The 22,457-nt window shown below is 40.4% G+C and overlaps 1 protein-coding gene across 1 annotated transcript; it reads left to right on the plus strand.

The window, feature by feature from the left end:
- Positions 1-3,961: 3,961 nt before the first annotated feature.
- LOC124286233 (cholinesterase-like) lies at positions 3,962-22,173 on the plus strand. Its single transcript, XM_046722573.1, has 4 exons — positions 3,962-4,015; positions 5,041-6,513; positions 8,071-8,234; positions 22,141-22,173. The coding sequence occupies exons 2-4, from the start codon at positions 5,042-5,044 to the stop codon at positions 22,170-22,172; spliced, it is 1,668 nt and encodes a 555-aa protein (XP_046578529.1). The 5' UTR covers positions 3,962-4,015; position 5,041; the 3' UTR covers position 22,173.
- The last annotated feature ends 284 nt before the right edge of the window (positions 22,174-22,457 follow it).

Here is a 22,457-nt window from a genome sequence, read left to right on the forward strand (position 1 = left end):
ACGACGGATGTCTCCGCCAATGAGCTACTACCTAACATGTCTAGAACCACACACGTGGCCTACCCAATATATCTAGCACTACGATGAACAATAACCCTCGTCAAAAAGTAGTCCCTTAATTAGAGCAAATCAAACAAGGTGCTACTAGACTGACTATCCGATAAACAATTAATCTATCAATGGTAATTACTATCTAAATATCCCTATATGAACCCCCTGCCCCCTACTTACACTACTATTTACTATTATTCCTGCATTTGGAAATTCAGAGTTATCTTTCCTTGGAAATAGTCCTAGACTCTTTTCATCTCCGTCCCCGTTTGCGCTTAGACGAGGCCCAGTCGTAAACATTGCCACGAGAGGGGTACGAGACGCCATTTGGCTTGCCGGAATGACACGAGTAGTTACGGATGGATAATTTAGTCTGGAAATTACTTAAATCATTTCCCCAAAACACATCTTATTTACAAGGGGCTTCTGCTGAACAAAATAACTTGGCTCAGTATAACAGTGAGTGAGTGGGTTTAGTTTTACAAGAGGTTCAACCGCTGAGATTATAATCCACATTCGGCTTGACGAGCAAACGCTTTAACCACTAAGCTACCCCACCGCCCCTTTTTAAGATGGCAACACTAAACGAACCCTGTTATAGCTTTTATAACCCGTGAAGATCCGGGTTAGACTTGATCTTAAACAACCCATGCTTGTCGTTAAAGGCGACTAACGGGATCGGGTGGTCAGGTCTGCTGACTTGGTTGACACATGTCTTCTTGTCTCAATTGCGTAGATAGATGCCCATGCTGTTGATCACTGGTTTGTCTAGTCCAGACTCGATTTTTTACAGACCGCCGCCATATAGCTGGAATATTGCTGAGTGCGGCGTTAAACAACAACCCAACCAACCGTACTGGAACCATCCCGACTTACGGATATAAGTGGAAACAGCATAATTTCAGGAAATATTTGTTCTCGCACTTCCATGCCGTGATAAACCTTGCTGAACATGTTGTCTCTGACCCTTAATTTCAGTGTAAAAAAAGACCTTTATGAGTGAGTGAGTGACTTTAGTTTTACGCCGCACTCAGCAATATTCCAGCTATATGGCGGCGGTCTGTAAATAATCGAGTCTGGACCAGACAATCCAGTGATCAACAACATGAGTATCGATCTGCGCAATTGGGAACCGATGACATGTGTCAACAAAGCCAGCGAGCCTGACCACCCGATCCCGTTAGTCGCCTCTTACGACAAGCATAGTCGCCTTAATGTGGCAAGCATGGTTTGCTGAAGACCTATTCTGACCCGGATCTTCACGGGTCACCTTTATGAGCAGAAGAAACCTGATGCACTCATATTTTGCGTAGTGTAAGTTCCCTAGTAAGGCATCTACCACTCGTTGTTGGTTCTTGTAGCCTGTTTGTATATTGTATAGTCTTCAATAAGTTTAGATTAACATACTAGGTTTACATCAATATCTGATTTACTGGTTTTATCAATGTATTTTTCAACAGGTTTTTATAATATCGATTGTCATGAATGTATAACTTCTTTTAGTCACTATAAGGCTGAAATACTGAAATTACAGGAAATATTTTTATCTCATGAAGCGATATCCCTTGCTGTACATTTTCCGCCTTTGCCCTTTCAATGTAAAGAACGAGGAGTTGAAACCTGATGCACTCGATTTACGTCCTGGTTTCTATATAAGACAAGTAAGCAAAGAGTATATACCTCTCAGGCTTCAGTGTCAATATGATGTCTAACAGTCCCTGAACCACACTATTTCCCCTACTGCCGAACCCTCCCTGCAATGTTACAGCTCTAAATGAAGCAAGTCTAGATCTTAGGCGGATCCAGAGGAGGGGTGCAGGGGGGATGACACATTGAACACACATTGGTCGTCCCACTACCCCCCCCCCCCCACTTTTATGCTGAAAGTTTAATGACCATTGAAACTCGGGTGAAAATGAACTGTGCACCCCGCTTTTCTCAAAAAGCTGTATCCGCCCCTGTAGATGTCCCCCGGTTCAGGAATTTTACATCTCACTGGGGCTCCTCTTCAGTTTCATTGGGATTTTTTAACCAGCAATATTAATTATATTCAGACACTAAGTGTTAGTCCACCTGTGGCCATGCTGCGATCAATACATACGCACCCTAGAATGGGTACCGAGCTCAGCAAATAGACTTGGCCTCGTCTCAATAAATACCGGATACTATGTCAATACAAGATCGAGCTGTTGATTTTGCACATCCCTGTATTCAATATGTTTGCTCGTGTGGGGTCCTTTCATGAATCGTCGTTATGTATAAAATCTTGAAAACAGTTTTTGGAGTGAACAAACATTCGACATAAATGTATACCATTTGGTGAGTGAGTGAATATGGTTTTACGCCGCTTTTAAATAGCAATATTGCAGCAATATCACGGCGGGGCACACCACAAATGGGCTTCACACATTGTACCCATGTGGGAGTCGAACCTGTATCTTCGGGGAGACAAACCAACGCTTCAACAAGTAGGTTACCCCCATCGCACCACCATAGCGTCGAAGTTAGGGTTGTCTCGAAGTAAAAGATTGATCCCTGCGGCGCATTCCGTCTTTAATCATGATTTTTCACTGGTGTCTCATCTCGGATAACTCGAAGTATTTACGGGGCCGGTGGGGTAACCTAGTGATTAAAGCGTTGGCTCGTCACCCCGAAGACCCGGGTTCGATTCCCCACATGGGCACAATGTGTGAAGCCTATTTCTGTTGTCCCCCGCCGTGATATTGCTGGAATATTGCTAAAAGCGGCGTAAAACTAAACTCAGTCAGTCGAAGTATTTACGTATGTCCGATCTGCTTCGACACAAGGGTGTATGACAGTAACTTCATTTATCATATGATAGGTAGGTTACTCGGCAGGATTGAGCCAATTGTATCGGGGCGGTGGGGTAGCCTAGTGGTTAAAGCGTTGGCTTGTCAGGCCGAACATCCGGGTTCGATTCCCCACATGGGCACATTGTGTGAAGCCCATTTCTGGTTCGATTCTCCGGTAGGTTAGTGCAAATGAATAACAAATGGTATCCTTTTATGTCATTTACTGACGTCACTATTTCCTGCCGAGCCGGTAGTGGTAATCGATGCTCTGGGTGAGTGAGTTAAGATTTATAGTCACATCGGCAATATTTCAGCCATATCGTGACTAAAACTAGTCGATGCTCTGGACAAATTAAAAGAATATTTGTTCATTATTAAAATAACATGTAAACCGTTTGCTTGTTGTTCAGCTATATGGTGGAGGTCTATAAATAGTCGAGTGTGGACCAGACATTCCAGCGATCAATCTACCAAACGTGGATACAATGACATGTGTCAACCACGTCAGGGAACATGACTACCCGAGCCCGTTAGTCGCCTATTACGACAAGCATGCGTTACTCAAGACACATGATTTTCATGGGTACAGTTAATACTTCGCAACAGTACGATAAATTTTGTCCTAGTGTTTCTTCCTATTCGACTATATTAATGTTCATTGAGCTAGTTTTAACAAATATGTGAAAACCTAGTTATTTGACTGCACTTAGGGTGTTATACAGTAGATATTAAGTTCTGAATATATGTGAAACTTGTAATGTACACAGTCATGCCTATTATATATCTTTTCCAGCATGTTTTCTAGATGTGTCATAGTTTCGATGATGGCGTTTAAAAACACCCACTCACTCACTCACTCACTCACTCACTTTACAGACAGCCACTAGGGCGCGGCGAACTATAAACAAACGTTTTTTCTTTGTACACATCCTGAGTGCCTTAAACAAGCATCGCTTCGGCATATCGTCCACGAACTAGACCAATGTTAAACCAGGTTCTCACTAAACCTATTTCCCCTATTAATGTCAGGGGGGCACAGTTTTGCAAGTCATGCGAGCGAGGTCAACATTTGGTATTTCACTCCCTATAACATTGGGTCCGTGTACACACGTACTGGATACGCTAGGGTACAGCAGTAGATTCAGATCAAGGTAAGATTCTGCTGAATTTTACCTACATCAAAACTATCCGATTTTCTGAAATATATAGAATAAGATATAACATAGTATTCATACCCTAGACTGGATCTGTGTGTCTTTGTTTGGTTTGGTTGTTTAACGCCGCACTCAGCAATATTTCAGCAATATTTCAGCTACATCTGTATATAATCGGAAATCGAGTGATCAACAGCATGAACATCGATCTAAGCAGTTGGAATACGATGACGTGTGTCAACCAAGTCAGCGAACCTGACCACCCGATCCCGCTACTCGCCTCTTACGACAAGCATGGATTACTGAAGACCACTTCTTATCCGCATCTCCACAGGTCTACCAGTTCAGTACACACTTTACATGATCTAAGGTAAACCCGGTCCTTGCAAAATAAACTAATCTGTAAAAACACGGAAGGATTGGAGTATGTAATATCCTTTGTCGATTACAATAATCTGTACGGATCCGATAGACGGAGTTAATCTGCAAAAGCTGATAATGCCCAGCTGCTGAAATAGGAAAATGAGGAATGATTGACAACGAATATATGCCTTCAAAGGCGGCGTAAAACCATACTCACTCACTCATGATATCATTAACGATTAAGGAAGGAAACGAGTAAATGACTGCAAAGGCATAACCTCACATTTTAAGTATTTACGACCACAACTCGGCTGACTTCAGAAAATCAAAGATATCTGTTTTTGTCCGTTTCCATTCCATCCAAAACATAAGCCAGGGTGGAGACCCGCGAAGAACCGGGTTAAAATTGGCCTTCAGCAATCCATGCTTGTTGTAAGAGGCGACGAACGGGATCGGATGGTCAGGCTAGCTGATTTAGTTGTCATCGTACCCCAATTGCGTTGAGAGATGCTCATGATGTTGATCACTGGGTTGTCTGGTCCAGACTACTGCCATATAGCAGGAATATTGCTCAGTGCGGCGTTAAACAACAAACAAACAAACCCACAGTGAAGCTATCTTCGCAAACGTATATCTGTGAAAATATTATGTTCTTTCAGAATGTGGACGAGAATGAGTCTTACGTTCCTGACTGCGCTGGCGGGGCTGCACATTACCAATACACAGATAGTGTCAACTCAAAATGGACAGCTTCTTGGACAACGACTATCAGTGTTGGGCAAGTCCCTTGACGTATTCTATGGAATCCCATATGCCAAGCCTCCGGTAGGCGATCTTCGCTTTAAGCATCCTCAGCCTTCAGAGTCTTGGGGACCGGAAGTTAGAGATGCGCAAAAACCGACGCCATCTTGCATTCAAACTAAGGATACGTTTGAATCTTCGGAGGCTTACAGACAGACCCCTGATGATTACAGTGAAGATTGTCTTCATCTGACAGTGTGGACGCCATCAGCCAATCGTGGCAATCTGGCGGTGATGGTCTGGATCTATGGTGGGGGGTGGCATTTCGGATCAACACGGGTACCACTGTATGACGGCAAATACCTTGCAGCAGAGAATAACGTCATCATTGTTTCCATGAATTACAGATTAGGTCCTTTAGGGTTCAGCTACCTGGGGCCAGATACCATCCCTGGCAACATGGCCTTGATGGATCAAAGACTGGCCTTACAATGGGTGAAGGACAATATTGTCAGCTTTGGTGGAGATCCAGCCCGGGTGACCATATTTGGAGAAAGTGCCGGAAGTGCCAGCGTAGGTCACCATTTGATTTCACCTCTGTCAAGTGATTTGTTTGACAGAGCTATCATGCAAAGTGGAACTCAGGTTGCTAACTGGGCTTACACCTTCCCTAAAACAGCAAAACGGAAGATGAAGAGGTTTGCTGTTCTCCTTGGATGTTCATCTTCAACTGATGCAGATATATATGACTGCTTGAAGACAGCAGATGCACAAACTATGGCAGACCTTCAGTTTGGTTTGTTTGATGAAGGGCTTGCTTTTAAAGCAGTCGTGGATGGGTACTTCCTCCCCGATGACCCCAAAACTCTTGTGTCTCGCGGTTCTATCAAGCAGACCAGTGTATTACATGGTTTTACTAAAGACGAGGCAACACTGTTTATGTCAGTGATATTGAGGCAGGTGAGAAACACATCTTCATTACCGGAAACAATGATTTTAAGTCGCCCGGAGTATGAAAATCTCTTTGAACTTGATTTTGCAACTGGAGAACCAATCGAAGAACCCCTTCGTCTGTTTTATGAAAGTCAGAAAACACCTCTAAAGTACACCGACTATTTTGATGTTATAAAGCGCGTGAGTTCCGATAAGGGATTGAAATGTCCTCATCTTGACTTTGACAGATTGTACTCTCCTGCTAACCCTACCTACGTGTACAGTTTTAATCACCGACTATCAATTAGTCCGAATCCACAGTGGATTGGAGCAACCCATTGGTATGAGGTTGAGTTTGTGTTTGGTTTGGTCCTTGACGAGTCCCTGGGATGTACAGAGGAGGAGATGGAACTCAGCAGGACCATGATGACGTACTGGACCAACTTTGCCAAGTCAGGGTGAGTGCGTGAATAACTCGCAATCAATGGTAGCAATAACGTAATAGTTGAGTAGAGTTGGGCTTTACGTCACATCGTCATTTTTCCAGCCATATAGTGACGAGTTACGTAATAGACATCTATTGTGGCTACCAAATCCTATATTGTAGTCTCTCGCAGGAACTTCATCCTCGAATGTTTTGAATTTTGAATTTTGAATTTTTTTCAGGACAGCTACTTTTCGCTGATGATGTTACTTTAGCTTCAGATACTAAATGTGGCCTTCAACATCAATTACATATTTCAGCATTGTATTCCGATAAGTTGGGTTTAAAAGTTAACCTTGATAAATCTAATATTGTTATATTCAGGAGGGGAGGTAGACTTAAAAGTACTGATGCATGGTACTTTACAGGTAATAACTTAAAGATAGTCAATAGCTATAAGTATATCGGTTTTCTATTCACGTGTAATGTTAGCCTGGGAAATCGTTATCCGATCTCTCCTTGCGTGGTAAAAAAGTATTAATGGGATGAAATGGCAGCCTTAGAAACATCGGTTCGTTATCACCGGATATCTTTTTCAAAATATTTGATAGTCAAATACAATCTATCCTATTATATGCTTCAGAAATGTGGGGACATAACAATAATGAATGTATTCAGAAAATACATCTTTCGGCTTGCAAATTATACCTAAAGGTTGGACCTCAGACACCTAACGCTATTGTGTATGGTGAATGTGACCGTTTCCTTATTTTTGTAAATGCAGCTGTTCGTTGTCTTAACAACTGGATTAAAATAATAACAACGCATAAAGATCGCATACCAAAGAAAGCTTATGAAATGTTACTTAATCTCGATAACCTTGGCTATGAGACATGGGCTTCAAAAATTCGCTAGTTGCTCCTTTCTTAAGGATTTGGATTTGTTTGGCTATAACAAACTATCGGAATCTTTAAAACGCGTTTAGTGGATGTTTTTAAACAAAACTGGAGATCCGATCTTGACAATAGCACACGTTATGTTTTATAGAGAGAATTCAAAAGCTTATTAAACTCTGAAAAATACCTTTTTGAAATTGAAGATTATAAATTACGTAAATATTTAGTTAGATTTAGAGCAGGATTACTAAGGTTAAAATTTAATGAAGGACGATGGTGTAAAATTAACGCAAATTTGAGAACGTGTCCTATCTGTTACGGAGGTCTAGAAGACGAATACCATTTTACTTTCATTTGTCCTAGATATGATGACTTACGTCGTAAATATTTACCAAGTGATTTGAAATAGAATATGCATAACCCAGATAGCATTCAGACGTTGACCCAACGTTGGCAATGGTTTTGCCAACATTACCATTATCATATCATATCTTTATCTTCTTTATCCATATTAACCTGTATCGTATGTTCTGATTACCTGTATACATGTATGCAGATGGGCGTGTATACATATATGCAAATTGTATTATAATGTATGAAACTGTATGTATATGGGCCCGGTGGCCTTTGTAGGGAAATACAGATTGACAGCCACAATGTCACACACAATTTTGAAGTTTTCATTTATCTTGCAGTAACCCTAACGCTCCTGTCCCCGTCAAGGTGAACTGGCCAACCTCTGACAACACTGATCTCTCCTACATGGCCCTTGATGTGGGCAGGAAACTAGGTGTAGGACAAGGGGTAGTCCATCACGAATGTGTTTTCGTCAACAGGATTCTACCCATGATGTCTGCAGGTAATTAATGTATGATGGAAATTTGGATATCATATGATTATTGTAACCTTTACAGAGTCCTTAATATTTCGGTCTTTGGCCGATTCCATTAGTATGTGCCCGAAACAAACAAAATTCAAGTAGATTAAAAGTTTGAAGGGAAATAAGTTCTAAACATCCGTATCAAGCGCAGGTCTCATTACATCACATTCCAAGAGTATTTTGTACACTGTTGTGTCGAAGTTCTAGGAACCTAAGTAAATACTTCGAGTTCTTGAATATGAATATGAATTTTTATGAATAATGAGATCATTCAAAGGGACAAAACGACCCGTGAAGATCCGGGGTAGAATAGGTCTTCAGCAACCCATGCTTGCCACAAAAGGCGACTGTGCTTGTCGTAAGAGGCGACTAACGGGATCGGGTGGACAGGCTCGCTGGCTTGGTTGACACATGTCATCGTAGCCCAACGATGCTCATGTTGTTGATCACTGGATTATCTGGTAAAACTAAACTCACTCACTCGAAAGGACCAAACAGGTACTTCGAGACAACCGTATTTACATATCAAAGATCGGCACAGCAGTGTTTCATTATATTTGTTTCATGCCGAACAACGCTACATAGATGTCGTCACTAAGAATATTAGGATTTTGTAACTTGACTATGGTTTCAAAAGGCGATTTTGCCTTTGTGATATTATAGATCTACCTCTGCTTTTAACCATGTGAAGGCTATGGTGAGCCATAATTTGACCTTTAACGCTGAATCGGTGTTGTCTATGCTGTAACCTTAAGGACTACCACAAGCACAAATAACTTCCAAGACTTTGACATATGTAGTTATAACATATATCCAATAGCCATAACCTATGTCGAATTCAACAGTCTCTTTTATCATACCTTGCTACTTTGCTTGTTTGATCATACAGATATGTACATACCAGTACGTTCCTGAAGATATGTACATACCAGTACGTTCCTGAAGATTTGTACATACCAGTACGTTCCTGAAGATATGTACATACCAGTACGTTCCTGAAGATATGTACATACCAGTACGTTCCTGAAGATTTGTACATACCAGTACGTTCCTGAAGATATGTACATACCAGTACGTTCCTGAAGATATGTACATACCAGTACGCTCCTACAGATATGTACATACAAGTACGTTCCTGAAGATATGTACATACCAGTACGTTCCTGAAGATATGTACATACCAGTACGTTCCTGAAGATATGTACATACCAGTACGTTCCTACAGTCATGTACATACCAGTACGTTCCTGAAGATATGTACATACCAGTACGTTCCTACAGATATGTACATACCAGTACGTTCCTACAGATATGTACATACCAGTACGTTCCTGAAGATATGTACATACCAGTACGTTCCTGAAGATATGTACATACCAGTGCGTTCCTGAAGATCTGTACATACCAGTACGTTCCTGAAGATATGTACATACCAGTACGTTCCTGAAGATATGTACATACAAGTACGTTCCTGAAGATATGTACATACCAGTACGTTCCTGAAGATATGTACATACCAGTACGTTCCTACAGATATGTACATACCAATATATTCCTACAGATATGTTCATACCAATATGTTCCTACAGATATGTGCATACCAATACCTTCCTTCAGATATGTTCATACCAATACCTTCCTACAGATATGTGCATACCAATACGTTCCTACAGATATGTGCATACCAATTCCTTCCTACAGATATGTACATACCAATATATTCCTACAGATATGTACATACCAATATATTCCTACAGACGTGTGCATACCAATACCTTCCTACATATATGTTCATACCAATACCTTCCGACAGATATGTGCATACCAATACCTTCCTACAGATATGTGCATACCAATACCTTCCTACAGATATCTACATACCAATACCTTCCTACAGATATGTGCATACCAATACCTTCCTACAGATATGTTCATACCAATACCTTCCTACAGATATGTGCATACCAATACCTTCCTACAGATATGTACATACCAATATGATACGTGCATACCAATACCTTCCTACAGATATGTGCATACCAATACCTTCCTACAGATATGTGCATACCAATACCTTCCGACAGATATGTGCATACCAATACCTTCCTACAGATATGTGCATACCAATACCTTCCGACAGATATGTACATACAATACTACAGATATGTACATACCAATACCTTCCTACAGATATGTACATACCATACCTTCCCAATATGCATACCAATACCTTCCTACAGATATGTGCATACCAATACCTTCCTACAGATATGTTCATACCAATACCTTCCGACAGATATGTACATACCAATACCTTCCTACAGATATGTGCATACCAATACCTTCCTACAGATATGTACATACCAATACCTTCCTACAGATATGTACATACCAATACCTTCCTACAGATATGTGCATACCAATACCTTCCTACATATATGTTCATACCAATACCTTCCGACAGATATGTGCATACCAATACCTTCCTACAGATATGTGCATACCAATACCTTCCTACAGATATCTACATACCAATACCTTCCTACAGATATGTGCATACCAATACCTTCCTACAGATATGTTCATACCAATACCTTCCTACAGATATGTGCATACTAATACCTTCCTACAGATATGTGCATACCAATACCTTCCGACAGATATGTACAGACCAATACCTTCCTACAGATATGTTCAGACCAATACCTTCCTACATATATGTTCAGACCAATACCTTCCTACAGATATGTGCATACCAATACCTTCCTACAGATATGAACATACCAATACCTTCCTGCAGATATGTACATACCAATACCTTCCTACAGATATGTGCATACCAATACCTTCCTACAGATATGTGCATACCAATACCTTCCTACAGATATTTTCATACCAATACCTTCCTACAGATATGTGCATACCAATACCTTCCTACAGATATGTACATACCAATACCTTCCGACAGATATGTGCATACTAATACCTTCCTACAGATATGTTCATACCAATACCTTCCGAAAGATATGTGCATACCAATACCTTCCTACAGATATGTGCATACCAATACCTTCCTACAGATATGAACATACCCATACCTTCCTACAGATATGTGCATACCAATACCTTCCTACAGATATGTACATACCAATACCTTCCTACAGATATGTTCATACCAATACCTTCCTACAGATATGTGCATACCCATACCTTCCTACAGATATGTGCATACCAATACCTTCCTACAGATATGTACATACCAATACCTTCCTACAGATATGTGCATACTACAGATATGTACATACCAAACCTTCCTACAGATATGCATACATACCAATTACCTTCCTACAGATATGTGCATACCAATATTCCATACCTTCCTACAGATATGCATACCAATACTACAGATATGTGCATACCAATACCTTCTACTACATACATACCAATACCTTCCTACAGATATGTGCCATACCAATACCTTCCTACTACCATGATACCTTCCTACAGATATGTGCATACCAATACCTTCCTACAGATATGTGCATACCAATACCTTCCTACATATATGTACATACCAATACCTTCCTACAGATATGTGCATACCAATACCTTCCGAAAGATATGTACATACCCATACCTTCCGACAGATATGTGCATACCAATACCTTCGTACAGATATGTACATACCAATACCTTCCTACAGATATATACATACCAATACCTTCCTACAGATATGTGCATACCAATACCTTCCTACAGATATGTGCATACCATACCTTCCTACAGATATGTGCATACCAATACCTTCCTACAGATATGTTCATACCAATACCTTCCGACAGATATGTACATACCAATACCTTCCTACAGATATGTTCATACCAATACCTTCCGACAGATATGTGCATACCAATACCTTCCTACAGATATGAACATACCAATACGTTCCTGCAGATATGTACATACCAATACCTTCGTACAGATATGTGCATACCAATACCTTCCTACAGATATGTGCATACCAATACCTTCCTACAGATATGTGCATACCAATACCTTCCGACAGATATGTACAGACCAATACCTTCTTACAGATATGTTCAGACCAATACCTTCCTACAGATATGTGCATACCAATACCTTCCTACAGATATGTGCATACCAATACCTTCCTACAGATATGTGCATACCAATACCTTCCTACAGATATGAACATACCAATACCTTCCTACAGATGTGTGCATACGATTATGATCCTACAGATGTGTGCATAAAGTACGTTCCTAAAGACGTTTGCATACCATGTTGTGATCTGGAATGCATGAAACTGGTAGTTTGAGAAGTTTGTTATCATGTTGAAATATGCATATTGGATATTCATGACCGTATGGTGTAGACGTGATTATATCAGTATAAATATATAAATGTCTAAGTAGATATTACTACCATTACTTCTTATGATAATTATAATGCTGAAAATTCAAGATATTGATACCCTTACTCGCGACCCGTGAAGATCCGGGTTAGAATTGTTCTTCAGTAACAAATGCTTGTCAGAAAAGGCGACTCACGGGATCGGGTGGTCAGGCTCGCTGACTTGGTTGACACAGTCATCGTATCCCAACTGCGAAGATCGATGCTCATGCTGTTGATCCCTCGATTGTCTGGTCTAGACTCGATTTTTTTCAGACAGCCGCCATATAGCTGGAATATTCTGAGTGCGGCGTTAAACAACAAACCAACTACCCCTCACTCGCAGAATCATGTCCAGCAGTGCCAACCATCATAGGAGGTCGGGGTGTTCTTGATGTGGATGATCTCCATGACATGATATTATCCCCAGGGTTCCATCCCCTGTTAAAAAAAACTGCAATATTCACGAACGTGATCGAAGTTGTCATTATAAGTATCATAAACATGTTTGGGCCTCGAACTTTGCACAGGGAACATTAGGATTGAACACACGCCGTACAGAGCGAGGGACCCAGATGGGCGAGGGTTGTTGGTCGTGTTGGCGCAGCGTCAACATACAGTGACAGCTCGGATTTATCCTATAGCCTAAGTTTATTTTGCGTTTCATTTGCTGTGCGTCATATTGTCTGTTTCGGTGTTTCACCGGTGTTCTCAAGCAAACATTTCTGACAGAGCTTCTCAGGTTACTTGTAAAGTGTGTGTTTGCATTTTAATGTTTAGTGTGACGTCACGAGAAACAGAGTAAACTACGTTAACACAGAACACACTTATGACGGATATAAGGAGCAGGGTTTAGATTTTTTAAGCTCTCTTTGCGCTAAGAAAGTCGTAATTTAATGTTAATGTAAGGCCCTGTTTGTTTGATCCCTGCCATTTGCTACATATTTTGGTCGAACTGCTTATACAACTACGGTTATAACGAAGTAACGTTAGTGGCTATTTAATTTCGATTCGTGTAAAGATGTTGTTGATATCATCAACAAGCACAATGAAGACAGCATTTGGACTCAGTGAGTGAGTGAGTGAGTGACTGAGTTTACGCCCAAATCAGCAACATTCCAGCTATATGGTGGCGGTCTCTAAATAATCGAGTCTGGACTAGACAATCCAGTGATCAACAGCATAAGCATCGATCTATGCAATTGGAATGCGATGACATGTGTCAACAAAGTCAGCGTGTGTGAGCACCCGATCCCGTTAGCAAACCGAAACATGAGTCTCATTAACCTATTCAGACAATGACCTACTTTCAGCCGATCCCAATTTTCTCGTGTGAAAGTGAAAAGAGACACTACAAACAACTATGCTTACACTGAATTCCAATTCCTTGTTTCATAAGAAAATGGTATTTACAAATTAATTTTAAGTTTAAAGTTTTAAAAAATCGCATTTCTATATTTTATGTCTAGGAGACAGCATGTCGATAAGTAAGACGTCACAGACTGCCCCTGTTTGAAGAGGTCGTACAATGATTCACAATTCATCTGGCTCACTGGTTACACGTGTTATGTGTTCTTTGATTTTAATTTTAATTTTAAACTTTAATAAAATCGTATTTTTATATTTTATGACGAGGTTTAAGCAGCATGACCTTAACTAAGACGTCAGAGACTGCCCCTGTTTGGCGAGGTTGTACAGTGATTCACAATTCATCTGGCTCACTGGTTACACCTGTTATGTGGCGCTTATTCAGTGTATTTTTGTAACGCACTATGTGATTGATATAATATCATGTCCGTACCAGACAGCCAAACTTTTCTAGTGGCAGAGCCTCGTTTTGAGATTTCCGAAATTTCTAGATTTCCGTTTGTCAGTGCACGCTGTACGACAGAGCAAGGTGCACGACAGGTGTGCAAAGATTAGGAGTGTAGCATTGCAATATACAAGTGCTTAGATGTATCAAATAATACTGATTAATATTTATATATCTAGTTGAATGAATTGGTCAAAATATTCTGGACTGGTTATTGTACTAAGTTGCGAAATAGGACGGAAACCAGTCATCAGGAAACGAGACTGTTGTGTAATCAATGTTTTGACTTGTACCTCTTACGACAATCATGGGTAACTGAAGATCAATTATAACCCGGATCCTATAGGATACGAAGCTGTGTTTGTTTGCTGGCGATCAGGTGCCTCACGGTGTGGGTTTGAATCCCAGATGGGCCTCAACAAGCAGTTAACTATCTCTATAACGAACACGCTTATAGCGAACGTACAGGTTTGTGTGTTTTGCCCAGGGGCTCCGCACACTACTAAGGTTTACTAAGTTAACCTTAACTCCCATTCTATAACATTGCACTAAAGTTACCTTAGTGGCCTACGATCACCTTAGTGGTTTGTAAGTTAACCTTAACTCCCATTCTATAACATTGTACTAAGGTTACCTTAGTGGCCTACGATCACCTTAGTGGTTTGTGAAAGGAGGCCCAGGTCTCTTCCTTCATGCTTTGGCGAACTGCGACTACAACGAACTAAAGTTAGTTGTCCCCTCGGCTGGTTTGTATGCTATATGTTACGTGAGACTGCTTTCTGAGGGCAGCATACATACATGACTGAAATACTGTTGAAGGCGGCGTTTTGTACCAAATGGATTGATTGTGTAACTATATTTTGTAAGTATGAACCGAAAACCCGATGTGCCAACTGTATTAGTCAGCTAAAAGAAAGAGAGGAATAGTCCACATACCGCGAGCGGGCTTGCAGGCCCAGCGGGTATGTTGTTTTGTTCCTTCAGTCGGTCTACTTTTGTGGGCATAGAATATCCACATGGAGGAGAACCGCCATTCCAAATGAACGATTTAAAATTAGGGGATAACTGTAATGTGTTTGACGAATTGGGGACGTACACCGGTGGTTATATAGCGGCAAATTTAGTTATATCGTCGACGCGAAAGCGGGGCCGATATAACGTTAAATTTGCTGCTATATAACCACCTGTGTACGTCCCGAATTCGTCAAACACAGTACATTTATCCCCATTCTAATTCAACTCGCTTTACGCTGTTTTTCGTGAAAAAAATCACTATTTAAACCAGGTCAAAGTTCCCCTAGGTCAAAGGTTAATCATATCACTCCTTGAACTTACACCATCACCATAAAGTAGTTCCCTTTTTAAACTTCATCACGTTTATTATGTGCACACTGTCTAAATCTGACAATGATGAATAAATCATAGTGTTATACATAAAATGGACGGAATTATAATGAAACCGCCCTCTAGTTATCAGAAATGAGCGGCCCGCTGATTCCTCAACTACGGGCCATTATTCTGTTGTCAAATGACGTCACAGCAGGTGACGTCACGCTCCATAATGACGTCATAAATATTGTTTCATGATCTAACAGTGTTGGGTCAACTGCCCCTTGCGAGTAAGTTGTTGGAACTTAATTAAATTTATGATACTGTTTTGTCAATTTGTAACACAAATTCCACCCATTTTAGCTGGATAGGGGAGTCAATTGACCTAGCTAGGGCTTCTGCAAATGACAATTTTGTTCATACTGTACACCAATGACTGTGTATCCAACACAGAAACATGTTTTACAGTCAAATTCGCGGATGATGCTGCATTGGTAGGCCTTATTAGGGAATCAGAACTTAGTTACAGAGCTGAAATTTCAAAATTTGTAGAATGGTGTAAATTTAACTTTTTCTTTTTGAATGTGCAAAACAACAAGAAATGATCATAGATTTTAGAACAGCTAGGTCAACAATACATGCTGTAAATATTGAAGATAATGAAATCGAAAGAGTAACTGAATACAAATATTTGGGTACTGTCTTAGATTCGAAACTCTCCTGGAACGAAAACACTGAGTAAATATTTAAAAAAGGACAACAACGCTTGCATTTTTTGTGGCAGTTGAAACATTTTAAAATCGACCAAACTATCATGATGTTATTTTACAAAACCTTGTCATAAACTTTAATTTTCTTTGAGCTGGTTTTGCTTTCTAAAGTCGCGATCTCCTCACGTTTGAGCTTTAACATGCGTTTGAACATCTGGTTAGATTTAAAGAATTCCTTGTCCTCGAGGAGCGAAATATTTCGGCTGTAGGGTGCTGATCTCAAGTGCCTGTTTACTAGCTGATGCCCTGATACCAACGAAGGTGCTTTTGCTGTACATATCTCCTTTGGCATTTCTAAAAAATTCAGCATAGAACCGTCGAAGTTGTACATCTAATCTATCTGTTGGTAGGGACTCCAACACCGAACTCTCTCCCCGTTTTTGTAGCCATTCTGTAACCAAAACAATATAAGTCTTAGTTTTTATTTTCACATTGTTTTATTGATGTTTACATTTTACTGCCTACACCGGCCTTTACCGATATTTCTTTCCTATATCATTTGAATTAAAACACTGCGTTTGATATGCTTTCACAGTTGTTCTGAGATAAATCGTCTGTTATTACTTCGACATATTCATGAGTTTTCGACGATTACGTTCAGCTATTATTGAAAGGATATGATATCCATTCTTTATTTCGTGTTGTGGTCATCATTTTTCTATTCTGGTGAAAAGTCAATCCTCTAAGCTTTTAATTATTCACAGACATAGAATTACATACGACGAAAAGTGTCGACACCCCACGTGGTCATTCTATCCGTGTTGGTACTGTTAGCGTTGGTCAAAAGATTTTCCAAATCTCACTCCTCCAGTTCAGGGAAGCGATCTTTGTCCTCTGTTTTCACAGATGCGGTATCCCTCGCCGGGACGCTGTTATCGACATCGGTGACGCCATGATTGACGGCTGTCACTTCCGTGTTAGACGCGGCGTTGACATCCTCGGTCTTCTCACATGCCAATGTAGCCAAAATGCTGTCGATTTCTTCAGCAGCAAGTAGAAGGTTTCGATCGGTCATACCACTTTCAAATGTTACATCGTAATCGATAACAAAACCACCGTAATCTAAGCTAGCATTCTCGCTTGATTGACAGGTCGCCATCTTTGTTTGTCAACAACGTGTGTAGGGATACATTTAGAGAATAACCCACGAGGTACGAGTGATTACGGGAAATATGTCCCGAGTGAAATTAATGTTCACTGTCCCTCGTGGGTTATTTTTTTTATTACCCATTCTGTAATTAAAACGAGAAACCAGTACTTATGAACTCAAAGCCGCACCTCGTTATGTGTTTACAACGTAATCAGCTGATCCGTATTAATGCGCAGAGGAAACCAAACTGCTCACGCCTAATGGAAGTGCATACGAATCCCAATATAGTACTGTAGAAAACGGTATGAAAAACAACACAATTCATCAGTTTCCAAATTCGTTTCATGACGATTTTATTACCCAAACCCCCCTGTAAAGATTAAGTTTATTTTTAACGAGTACACTCGCATATTTAATATTTAGTCGTAGATCGCAAATGTGTAGCCTAGATCTACTCGTGACAGAAAGTGGGTGGCTGTGGTTGGATACAAAACAGCAAAAACCTGTCAATTCTTTTCAACGTTAACTGATACAACAGTGAAAATCTGCAAGAGAAGAATAAAACGCAGGAATGGTGAACTTTTTTCTAAGAAGACGGTTCACAATTATTAACGTTTGTCAACATTTTGATTTTGACCTAGTTTTGGCTCGCGTCAGTGTCCTTGTCAGGAACGATAACTCCAACTTTAGTCCGAGTCCGAGTCGACAACAGGCAAAATACGCCTTTTCGGTGCAGGTGGTTGGTTGAAAGAAGAAATAGTGAAGTTGAATACTCCAGCGTAAATTGGACCAGAAAAAAGAGTATGAACAGCATGGATATCATGGGAAACTGAATTCATCTGGGACATGACTGATTGGGACTGATTCGACTGAGGCTTTGGTGCATTTTGTAGGCAAGGGAGAGACAGGCCTGTGTCACGTGGTGTGGAATCACAGTTGGACGACAGAAGTCTGTTGATGTTTTGGTGTTGTTTTTCATTCATTGTGGAATAACTGTTGATGGATTGAACGTTTTTGTGCCCTGACACTTGCATGATCTGGTGAGTTGGAACACCTTTGTCAGACAAGGTTTGAATCATACGTTTCCTGGCGCTATGGTTTGTCAACCGTTTGGCATTAGAAAGCCCTGCTTTACTTGCCATTGTTTTCATCAGTGATCCCAGTTTATTTCTGCCAACCGGTTGACGTTTACACCAAGTATTCCCGGTTCGTACCCCAAACTGGGTGTTTGTTGCCAAATAGAATGGATGATCATCATTGGAGAAGTTTAGTGGTCTCAAGGCACGGTACGACTTGTAAACAGCGACTGGACAACACAGATCCCCAGGTTGTGCCCATGCTTTAGGAGCAAGATCGCGAGACTGGTCACCCTGATGGGTTTTTGACTGCCGTTCAATATACTGGCGATATTCTCGGTTCTCTGAATCAACTTTTAGTGTTACATCACCCCACTGCATACGCCTGATATCAAGCCAAAATAAACCGTGTTGTTCCACCATAATGTGTTTAAAATGGAATCTGGCGTGCTGGTGCCTAGTTGGCCACATTCACGGAGTTTCTGTAATTCAGTGTCGGATACAGGATCAGCGCGGAATGGTAGGTTTCCTTTACCTTGTTTTTTTAATGACTTGAGTTTTAGTTTCAAAACCTCCCTCAGTTTCATGAAATGCATTGACTCGGCTAACAAAGGTGAGTACCCATTACGCTTCAAATAGCGTTCAACCCTACCCTTTATTCCCCGGAGGGAAGACGGTTCATACCCCGAACCATCAGATTTTCTTGCCGATATGGAAAATTTACATAGGATAGTGTTCAGTTCATGGGGGGCAATGTCTTCAAGTTGTCTTGGATCATTAAGAGTGTCGCGAAGAAATCTATAAACAAGATTCATGTCCAATTTTGTCTTTTTCATTGTGTTTTCGTTTTCGTTCGCAGCCAAGAAGTTATCAATGTCATGGTCATAAACAGGAACAAACCTGTCAAAAGTTTTGTTTTCGATTGGGGGGTCCAAAAAATCATCTTGTAGCAAGTCATTTATGACACTCTGGGGCAGGTGGGGACTTCGGTGAGAAGCCGACTCGCTCGAGATTGTTTCTGGCAACACTTTCAGTCTGTACCTTGCAACTTCCATTTCTCCATATTCCGTGTTTATCACATACACGTGAAAGGAATTTAGCGGTTGTGTTATTATTGTTACAGATCCTGTAATGTCTCCGTCTTGACCAGGTCATTGACTTTGATTGGCGTTAACTGGGTAGCCATGTTTGTTTACAAAGACGACTTTATGATTATCAATTTTAGACATTTGTTTATTACAAAACATGTTAAGTAGACGAAGCTGTATTGTTAATGAAGTATGAAATAAAACATTAAATTAGCATCAAAATCGAAATCCTGTATGTTGTTTTTGTTCTGTTTTTAAATCTCGAATAAGTGCGATTACATCACGGTCAATTTATCAATGAATGGATGAAACTTTATAATGAACATAGTGTGTGAAAGTAGTTCCGGCATCCAATGAAAATGTACAAATATACGATTAACCAATCAACGTCGAGAATCACTAAATTGCACACTGTGCAAATATCAAAAAGATATTACACGGGATCTCCTCACCCGTATGGGTAATAATCAAAAGTTTTGGTGATATACGGTCGGAAATTTATAGCATTTACCAATCAGAACTCGCGTTACATACCAACTTGAATTAGACTTCATTATATTTTTTTGCGAATATTGCAGCAATATGGCATACATATGAACAATAACATAACAGAAGTGAGGTGGAATTGGGTTTACGTCGTGCTTGAGAATATTTCGCACATGCGTGTGTATGTGTATGTGCGGCTGCTTGTACTAGCCCAGCTGGTTTTATAGTGCTAGCCCACTGAGATACCATGCCGCAGTGAAGCATGAATACCCCACTCAGACACATTATACTGACTCCGAGCCGACCAGTCCTTGTTGTACCCATTAATGCCGAGCGCCAGGCAGGGACCAACAAGTACCATATTTTAACGTCTTTTGGTATGATGCGGTCGAGGATCAAACCCGCGACTTTCCGCTCTCCGGGCAGACGCTCTAACCACTACACCACGGAGGCGGTCACATAACACAGAAGTGTTAAAAAAATATGCTAGTCAACTTGTTTGTTAGCTTAATATTTCCAAATAAACGAGCACTATAGCTAAATGAGGTTGGCTTCAATGCAGCGCGGACGTTTTTAAATATTATTCATATGGAATATAATCTTTAGAAAATATTGTTAAAAATAGAACACTGATTGATATTAATCTGATCTTACATTGCAATGCAGGTCTCTCAATTACTACATATCTATATCTGTCAAACATAACGTTTTCTCAGTTAACGTCTGTTGTACATATCCTTGCCTATGTGTGTCACGTGTGTACCATTTTGGAAGATGAATTGTGTAATTATTGGGAGAGGGCTTTTCTAAGTTGGATAACTTGTGCCAAATCCTTTTCGTGAATTAATAAAATGTTTCAATCAATAAACAAAACAAAACCTCTCAGTGACAACCTGTTTGTATATTCGATAACAATTGATCGTAAAAACAATTTTGAGAAGAGAAGACAGATTATCATGTAATCACAACAAAGTTTAAACTTCTCAGTAACGAACCTGTTTCAGGCTCACCCTACTCTACTCTCAGTTGCTGGTAATTTCCAGCCCGTATTTATATTGTATTGTCTGTAATATTTGTCTAATTTTAAAAGTTACTTGGTAGTTTTTATTCTCTGTGATAATCTAGTTTTACTGTCCTTTGTCAACGGGTTTTTATATAATTTAGTCGCGTTTATTGTTAATTTATAATTTTTAAGTCACAATATAACTGAAATATAGCCGATGTGACTAAAACGCACTCACTCACTGCTCTACTCGCTAGACAGTGGACTGTTCCATTATACCCGTATGTATTACCCTAATTTACCCTCTAGTTCAGTGGTCCCGTGAAGATCCGGGTTAGAATTGATTTTCAGCAACCCATGCTTGTCTTAAGAGGCGACTAACGGGATCGGGTGGTCATGCTCGCTGACTGGGTTGGCACATCGTATCCCAATTGCGTAGATCATGTTCATGCTGTTGATCCCTGGATTGTCTGGTCCAGACCCGATTATTTACAGACCGCCGCCATATAGTTGGAATATTGCTGAGTGCGGCGTAAAACTAAACTCACTCACTCACTCTAGTTTGCCAAATGATGTGTCTTTGGGACTCTTGCTCTGAAGGGGCGGTGGGGTAGCCTAATGGTTAAAGCGTTGGCTCGTCACGCCGAAGACCCGGGTTCGAATCCCCACATGGGCACAATGTGTGAAGCCCATTTCTGGTGTCCACCGCCGTGATGTTGCTGGAATATTGCTAAAAGCGGCGTAAAACCAAACTCAGTCAGTCAGTCTTACTCTGAAAGGCAGCAAGGACAATAATAAATGAACCGTTGTGTTTCAGACCCATCTGAAGGGCAGGAGTATTGCACGTGAAGAGGAAAGCACAGCATCATAATAATCAGACCCGAGTGAAATATACACATGGAAAAAAGTATCGCAACACCCCGTATTATTCATGTTATCAATATGTTACCATTAACCTAAAAGAGGAACTTATCCAAACCTCACTTTAGCTTACTGCCTGGATACTTTGACTGTCAAGGAATAAGAAAATGGCAAATCTAAACGCAAAACGGAATACTGTAGTATACTAGTATTCAGAGAGGCAAACATGGCAAACAGACGGTTCTGTAGTGCTAATGACATTGTGGTATGACA

The sequence above is a fragment of the Haliotis rubra genome, unplaced genomic scaffold, assembly GCF_003918875.1.
Source record: "Haliotis rubra isolate DU_JTF1 unplaced genomic scaffold, ASM391887v1 Scf379, whole genome shotgun sequence".
Lineage (NCBI taxonomy): Eukaryota > Metazoa > Mollusca > Gastropoda > Lepetellida > Haliotidae > Haliotis > Haliotis rubra.

Excerpts from the sequence above, each read along its gene's own strand:
- LOC124286233 (XM_046722573.1), top strand. The coding sequence starts at position 5,042 with ATGTGGACGAGAATGAGTCTTACGTTCCTGACTGCGCTGGCGGGGCTG. Across the intron at positions 6,514-8,070 it reads ACCAACTTTGCCAAGTCAGG|TAACCCTAACGCTCCTGTCC; the intron begins GTGAGTGCGTGA and ends TTTATCTTGCAG. Across the intron at positions 8,235-22,140 it reads TCTACCCATGATGTCTGCAG|ACCCATCTGAAGGGCAGGAG; the intron begins GTAATTAATGTA and ends GTTGTGTTTCAG.